The 8,072-nt window shown below is 38.5% G+C and overlaps 1 protein-coding gene across 11 annotated transcripts in view; it reads left to right on the plus strand.

Annotated features, from left to right (window-relative positions):
• Positions 1 to 198: 198 nt before the first annotated feature.
• GPHN (gephyrin) overlaps positions 199 to 8,072 on the plus strand; it is a 278,428-nt gene continuing 270,554 nt past the window's right edge. For all 11 annotated transcript variants that reach the window (XM_014941950.1, XM_014941953.1, XM_014941954.1 and 8 more), the window contains exon 1: positions 199 to 306. In XM_014941950.1, coding sequence (XP_014797436.1) covers positions 210 to 306 — 97 coding nt within the window. In that variant the 5' untranslated portion in view covers positions 199 to 209. The remainder of the gene's footprint in view (positions 307 to 8,072) is intronic.

Below are 8,072 nucleotides of genomic sequence, written 5' to 3' on the forward strand. Positions count from 1 at the left end.
GGCGCAGGCTGCGGGCCGGCGGGAGCCGGGCCTGCCTTCCCCAGGCGGCGGCGGGAGGCGGCCTGAGCTCCCTGCCCCCGGGGATGCCTTTGAGCGTGGCACGGCAGACACACCTTTAGGATGACTCCTTCCCTTCCCCCTCTTACTTTTGGGGGGGAGGGGGGGATGCGTGTGCCTGTGTGCTTTCTGCGGGGAGGAGGAGGGCACGTATGATGGTAGTGCTCGCAGCGCATGGAGCAGCCTTTAATAAGCCCCTGGCACATGACATGCGATGGCTGCACAGGATGGTGCCCAGGGCCGTAGCCGGTAGGTGTGTTTCGGGCTTCGGGGTTTCTTCGGCCTTTGCGGGGGGGGGGACGGGACCTTTGCGGTTGTGCCGGTGTTACCGTGCCGCTCGGCACTCCGGTGGGAGCGCGGTACGCCCAGAAATGGAGCCTCGGGGGGTTCGGGTGTATACGGGCGTAAATAGCGTTTCTGGTGAAGGAAGGGGCGAGAGATTTTAGTGAAATTTTTGTGCGTCGAGCTCAGCAGCTGTTACCGGGAGCCTGAGGAGACATGACTGTTCGTGGAAAGCAGCGTTGTGAGTCGGAAACGTTCGGAGTGGAAGGGGAGAGGAGGCCTGGAGTTAACCCGAAAGTTATTTATTAAACCCGGCCAATTTTTTTAGCCCGGACGCCTCCGTCTCACGCCTCGTTCAGAAATGGGTCCCTGCCCGCGGGCAGCGGACGGAGCCGGGGCCGTGGGAGCCCCCGGCGGGGCGGGGGGAGCCCCGTGGCGGCCGGCGCTGTCCCCCGCCCGGGTGCTGAACCCCCGCCGCCGGGGCCGAGCTGCCGCCGGGGTCCGGCCCTTCCCGAGAAGCCTTTGGCCGTAGGGTTATTTTGCGGGTAAAGCGCTAGAGAAGCACGGTGTAAGAGAAGTGGAAATCCTTAGCGTTGCTTTCAAATTTCAGGCAGCCATATCCTTGATAAGGACAGAGCAGGCTTGACCAGATGCAGAAGTCAAACTAGGGGAGTTTGTAGCTTTTGTTCCTGACAGCTAGGCCATGTGTGCAATTAGGTGTTATTGTAAAAAGTTAAAGTGAGAAGGAGATGTCTGCTAACAGAATGCTCTTTGCCTATTTTGTGCACCTTCCTGCTGTGGAACTTGGATTATTATTTTCTGTCGGTCAGTGAGTTGTAATAACTTTCACCTGTAAATGTTCCCAGAATATGGTGTTACAGTAATTTAAATAATTATTAAGTTCCACAATAGATTCATATCATCTTTTAAAACACATAGGTTTTTATTTTATACTATAAATCCTGTTTGAGCACTATTAAACTCTTATAACTTTGTTTCATAATTTGCAATTCCATTGTTTCTGCTGTTTCAGCTGTGGAAACAGCAGATTTAAAAATTTACTCTTCTGAATTTTTCCCCTAGAAATGATCTAATAATTGCTTCTTGGCTGGTGTATGGGGGAATGTGTAGCAATGGAAAGGTTAGGTATGAGCATTACTTTTTGGTTTAATCATTTAGAATAGCTCAGTGATCAGAAATTAGATAATTAACATAACACGACTTCTTTAGCTTTTCTAATTAAGATCATAGCCATATGTTTGTTTTGTTAGCAGTTTATACTTGTGGGCTTATCAGCACAGGCATATAGATTTATGTTCCTATTAGACCTGCTATACTCAGTTTAGAAATTACCATTATTGCACCTTATGGTAGTATTCAGATGGAATTTAAATTCACTTAGGAGTAACTCCCTTGAATTAATTAGGAACAAAGTTGTGTGTTAACTTTCAAATGAAAACATAAAAAAAAATTATTTGGGTATCTTGTTAGTCTTGTCTGTTGTCAAGGTTGATGCACATGGTTCTACTGACTATATTAATATGGAGTGAATAATGCTTGTTGTGTGGCTTAGTTCCATTGCATTCAATTTTGGTTTTAGTAAGTTACCATATTTAGTTTTGCTTCGTAGATGTTTGTGTTTGTGTGTATTGCTAGTTTCCTGTCTAGAAACAAACATATATGTCTTCACTTGTGACAAATTAAGACAGGTACAATGGCTTAGAGAAATAGAAAGTTTGCTCATTGTTTAGCCGAAGTAACTTACTGAGTTCAAATGCAAAATTATGCAGAATGCAGCACCTTGTTGTGTTGGTTTGGTTTTTTTTTTAATTGCTTGTTAACTTCTCTTATATCCAAATCCAAAGTGTTGAGGTCTTTTATTTAAGAGTCAATGAGAAGAATGGAGTCCATAATTAGGATACTTTCTCAACATTAAAGAATGTCTTCCTGAAGTCTGGAAACATACTTTCATGTATACAGCATCTGTTGACTTGCAGATGCCATTCATGTTTGGTTTTGAGTCTCTATAAGGAAAGTTGTAGATTTAAGGTTATTTACAGAAACAGGAGAAAATATAAACAATGACAGATGACAAAACTGTGAAACTTGTAAACTAGAGGGTTATGTTTTATGTGAGCAGGTAGTCTCGCTAGTTTGTGGGTAGAAAATTTGCAAGTAATAATAGATCTTCAGCCTTATATTGTCATGAGGTTACCCTTATGGTAAAATACAATACATTTTAGAAGGACCATGATGCTGTCAGATTGGGAGATACTTGTGATGGAGACTGAGATAGCAGAGTTGGGCTAACAGTGGCCAAAGCTTTGTCATTTAAGTGTTCCAGATATCTTTTTTTAAAAAGGAAACATGCACAGAGAAACAAGAAATGTGGGGTAGATAGAGGGAAAAAAAAGCAGAAAAGTGTCTACATTTATGGTAAAGGTTGGATTATATGCGTGCTCTGTCTGCAGTGTTGTGCACCAGTGCTTCCTTAGTAAAATACAAATTTTGATATGGAATTATTCTGTTTGCCTCTTGTAAGCCTTTCGTGTTTGGGTTATCTTTAACAGAATGGTTATTAACCAGTTACCATTGCTGTCAGGATATCGAACCTGGATTAGTAAGTACAGAGTTTTGTAATGCTGAAGTTGGCTAGAAAAGGGAAGAAAATGTGTGCAGTGCCCAGAGTTGAATCAATATTAGGTCATCCTTCACTGGTGGTGATGCTGGTAAAAGTTACATAATCTGTGACCTTTCTTGTTCTGTGAGGGACTAAGCAGACCCTTGATAGAACCATCCAGACATCTAAATGGTGTTGCCATCTCTGCTAGCCCGATAGAAAAAACCTGTTTCTCTTTGGTTGCTCTTTTATTTTGTCCTTTTTCCTCTCCATCATCGTTTTCTTCTTATTTATCTCCCTTCTTGTTTTCTGTCCACTGAGTGTCTAGTGTAGATGTTCTAAACTTGATGCTTTGTTAAATGTTCTTTTCAGAATATTTCTGATTAAAAAAAAAAAAAGTCAAATTTGGGGTTGGCTAGTAAAGCTTCATTCAGTGTTTGTCTGCTCGAGGTAGATCTGTGAGAAAGTTATCACCAGACACAAACTGCATTTACTGTCTTTGCCTCTCTTTTTGTATTGTTTCTTGCTTGTTTAAAAAAAAATAATCTCAGACTAACTTTCTTTTTCAGGATAGTTTTATCCTATTTAGTATTGCTTAAAAAGTGGTGATGCAGCTTTTCACCTTTATGAAACATTTTTACAAGTAAAGGGAGTAAGGGGTTTTGGCAAAATGCAACTCTTCACTGGTGATTTCTTCAGGTACTTTATTCTTCCTTTCTTCCTCTAAGTAAAGATTAAAACATTTTTGAATGGTAGTTGCTGCCATAGGCCTACATGACAAAGCAGACAAAGGTTGTCTGAATTTGTAACTTTGAAACAAGCATTCCTCTCAGATAGTGAGGGTGTTTACTTGAGAACATCATCTAAGCAATCCTGGGCAGATCTGAAGTTCACTGATGTACAAGTTTTGTAAAAATTGCCTTAGAGAAACGTGGCGAACAAAATGCTTTGGGTGTGGGTATTTGTTGGTCAGACTGTTTTAGAAATAGATATGCTGTCGGTTTTCCAACAAAAATTTATATGCCTCTCTCCTACTTTATGAGGTACTGTCTCACGACTTTCCTCTAAGACTCTTCCTTAATAGTATGCAAATTGCAAGATCTTTTCTTAGGGATGATGCTATTCATGTTTTTGACATGCATTGGAAGTTACAGTAAACTTTCATATAGAGGTGTGGGTGGAAGGGTAAGGACTGACATAAGTTTGCTAGCGCTTATTGTCACATTGCCCTAATTGTTGAAAATGAAGCTGGTTAGCTTTTTGCTTGTGATCTGCCTTTCTCTCAAAGCCTACATCTTATTGGGCACTCATCTTCAAAACATAGATTCAAGTCAGTAGCTTTTCCTAGGGTCCTGAGTTTTCTTTCAAAAGCTTAGTTCAGTGAATGAATTCCAGAGATAGAGAAATGCTGTGCTTCCGTTAAAACATTCTAGACTCTGAGAAACACTGATTTTTATCTTTTCTAACTGTAAGGCTGTCATGATGTTGAGTTTATCCATAGAATCTAGGAGATCTCACTCTTTGTCATTTGTAGCTGTCTTCACAAAAGCATTTCCTTCTGATTTTTGATATGGCTACGATGGTAAGCGTTTATATTTAGTGAGTGATCCATACAATTGTCCAGTTTCCTTTTTATAGTTTAACAGTGCTGAATAGGAGCCTTTAACTTTTATAGTTAAAGAGGAAGAAAGTCCTGGGTTTCCTCCCCTGGTTTTTTAATGTGCAGTGTGGAACAAAAATTGGTGACTGGATTCTCACTGATTAGGCAGACTTTTGCTTACAGTTTAATTTGCTTGCTATGATACTGTTTCTTTTGAACTGAAAGAAGTAGAAACACTGAAGTTAAAAAGCATGTAAAACAAGAGATTATTTCCCAACTATACATGAATGTTTTAATTAATACCTACTTACGTGAGAAATGGCCGTTAATGTGGAGGTTTATGTGTTCTTATAGAGCAGGAGTGAGAAATCTTGTCTAATCAGTGTTTCTTGATTTGTAGTTTACTTGCCCAAATACAATTGAAAGACTTCCATCTTCACCCATGCTTCATGTCTGTAGTTCATATTCAGCAGTACAGAGCTTATCCATTACACTATGCTTTTTTTCACTTCTCTGGGTTTATATTTGTCCCCTTTTTCAGTACTGTGGGAAAATGTTCTGTGCTGCTTATCTTAAAATATAGTGATTGTGGATTTCATGAGAACTGGCTTAGTTCTGGGATAACCTTTGGTTGGTTTGCTGGCTTTGTTAACTGAGCAACAGATAGGTAGGATCATCAGTCCGTGCTTTGGAGAGTGTAGCATACAAAAGCCTGATACACAGACACAGAATTTCTCATCTTTGATGTTGATTTAACCATATCTGTCTGTTTGCTTACTTGTTTTTTTCAAGTAAAAGAGTAGAGCACCTTTGTTGAGAGGTACTTTTATATCGTATTAGGATTTCACCCATAGTTTTTCTGAAAATGTCTATCTTGAAATTTATCACCCACTAAAAGCAAAGGTGTTTGCTGCGCAGTGCCTTTGTGAAGTGAAAGTTAAGATTTTCGCCTTTCGCCGTTCTTTTTCACTTGTTTTAGCTAAAAAAGCTTATTTTGAATATGTGGGAAAATATTTTTTTTTCTTATTCCAATGGTTGAAACAGGTTTGCTGATAGGGTTTAAAAATTGGTTTTTTTTGGAGATAAGTATTGGTTTTGTTGTCTGCAATTCATCGGAGATTGATATTATGCAACAGGAGGACACGGTAACTAAAAATGAGATCAAATTTTAGCTCTTCTTAGAATATTTATAAGGTCTTGAAGTGTGTATTAAGTAAAAGAAATAATTTACATTGTTCCTATGTACAGATGTAGTATGCAACTCTTCCTGTGTTGAAATGGTCCTATATTAGTAGTCTTAACTGTGACAGAATTCTTCTTAAAAGTTTAGCAGAATGCCTGAAAAAGCGGTTCTTGGAGAATGAGAGGGTAATAAACAACTATATGGGAAATGAGCAGGTAGCAGCCTTTTTTATGTGCGATGTTTTTCATTAATAAAAAAGTAGCATGGCCTGGGTGGTTTTTTTTAAAACCACAAAACAATTGAGAAAAGTAAGTTGAGGTTTACAAGGAACAGTAATTGCATAAAAAGTGCTTGGGAAAAATGGGCTTAATTAGGCAGTTATCTTAAAAAAAATCTCATTTTATAAGTGAGAGATTTGTATGTGATATTTTGTTTATTTGCTTTGTTTTCATACTCATTTACTGAGGTCTATTTTATGCCTAGCATAGTTGTCAAGTGAAAAAAAAAATAGCATAAACCCTCAAGAATAATCTTCTTCTATGTTCTTTTTGCAAAATCCTGCAAAACAGGACTCTATCCTGCTGTTACAAGGTGGGTGAATGATATTAATGGTATTTTGTAAGGAATAAAATGCATCGTCTGTTCCTTCTACTATGAGATAAATAGCAGAACTTCCACTGGCTGACTTCAGTGATTTAGCAAATAGCTATGTATTACAAAATCTATTTTTGAGGCATAAAGCGTTTTTTCATGTATACCAAAACATGAAAGAACTGACTCAATGTTAATTTAGCTTCATATGCAAGTAAGTTACCTAGAACAGTAATCTTTTATAGCTTTATACTTAATATGACATTTCATTTTGTATTCAACATATAAATTATATTAGTAGACCAATATAGTAATATATTAAGTATTGCATATGTATTTAGGACTGCAACTATAGAAATACGTGTTTCTCAGATATACTTTTTCCTATTCTAATTAAATTATATCACTTAGGTAATGAGTGAGGAAGCAGAAAGCATATGGGCTTTGAACTATAATATAGTTTGGGCTTTTGAGTACTTACTGTGTGGTTGTGAAATTCTTAGTTTTCTTCATTGTACTGTGTATCCTAGGGAATTTAAAATCTATGTGGAATATTTTTCATCTGAAAACTCCTTTTTACTTTCCAATTTATCCAATTTACTTTGTTGGTTTTCCTCTGTATCATCTGTGACTTTTAAGACCTAAAAGTGGGAAGCAGAAATTTAAGTATATGGTATGGTTTTGTTTGGTTGGTTTTTTGCTGGTGTTTTGGGGTTTTTTGGATTTTGTTCGCGGGTTTTTTTTGGTTGTTTGTTTTTACTTTTTTTTTTTTCCTAATGTATGCTGGAGGGGGATTTAAATTCATACTGAAATCTAGGAAGTGAGCTGTTATCCAGAATTATTTTATGGGAATTTGTATGGATGAAGAACAATATGCACTCTTCAGGAATTAAAATGGATTGCAGTGAAGTATTCTGACTCAGAAGTGGAATGTTCCTAGGATCTCTGCAAATGATGGAATAGGCAGAGATTGCCATTAAAAAAGCTGCTTTTTATGCCCTGGGATGGGGAATTCAGGGAGGGATTGATAGCAAGGCCTGAGATGAAGTCTGTAGAGCTTTCATCCAGCAGTTCTTGAAGAGATGCTGAATGTGGCACTTGGCAAACCAATTTAGGAACTTGGCAAACCAAGACACTTCTACTCTGATATTTCTTACCCCCTCCTGAAACAATTTTCATGGGATTATGAAGACAGACGAGACTGTAAAAGAGAAGATGTTGGTGTCGGGCAAGTGTGTATCCTTTTAGTTAGGTACTTGCAAATCTTGTTGAGTGGCAGTGTATGCTGCTGGAAGAAGAAAATTTCCAGGAATTCAAACAGGTATTAGGTAGTTTCCCACTGATGTGATTCTTTCACATGCTGTAGCGTAGTGGCAAAGAGTGGAGATGGTAAGAAGCCGAAGATTTACAATGTACTCCCTGTCAGAATCTTCATCTCAGAAAAAAAAATTGGGAGAAAGTGGCAAGATGCCTAAAAGTAAGTAGATACCTGGTGAGATTCCTGTTGTTTCCAGAAAAAGCAGAAAAAAACAAAGATAAAGGGAATAGGTACTTCTAATTTCTTTTTTTTTTTTCTTTTTTTTTTTTTTTTGTTTTTCTTTAAAACTACCTCCAGATATGGCATAATGGGACCTGGTTACCTTAAAATAGCCAACTGATTCCTCCTCCCAACTCCTTCAGAGAAGGGGTGTTATTATCTCCAGTAATAAATGGAGGGGCAGGAGGAGCAAGGTGCGATT

Source organism: Calidris pugnax, unplaced genomic scaffold (assembly GCF_001431845.1).
Source record: "Calidris pugnax isolate Ruff unplaced genomic scaffold, ASM143184v1 scaffold56, whole genome shotgun sequence".
In the NCBI taxonomy this organism is placed as follows: domain Eukaryota; kingdom Metazoa; phylum Chordata; class Aves; order Charadriiformes; family Scolopacidae; genus Calidris; species Calidris pugnax.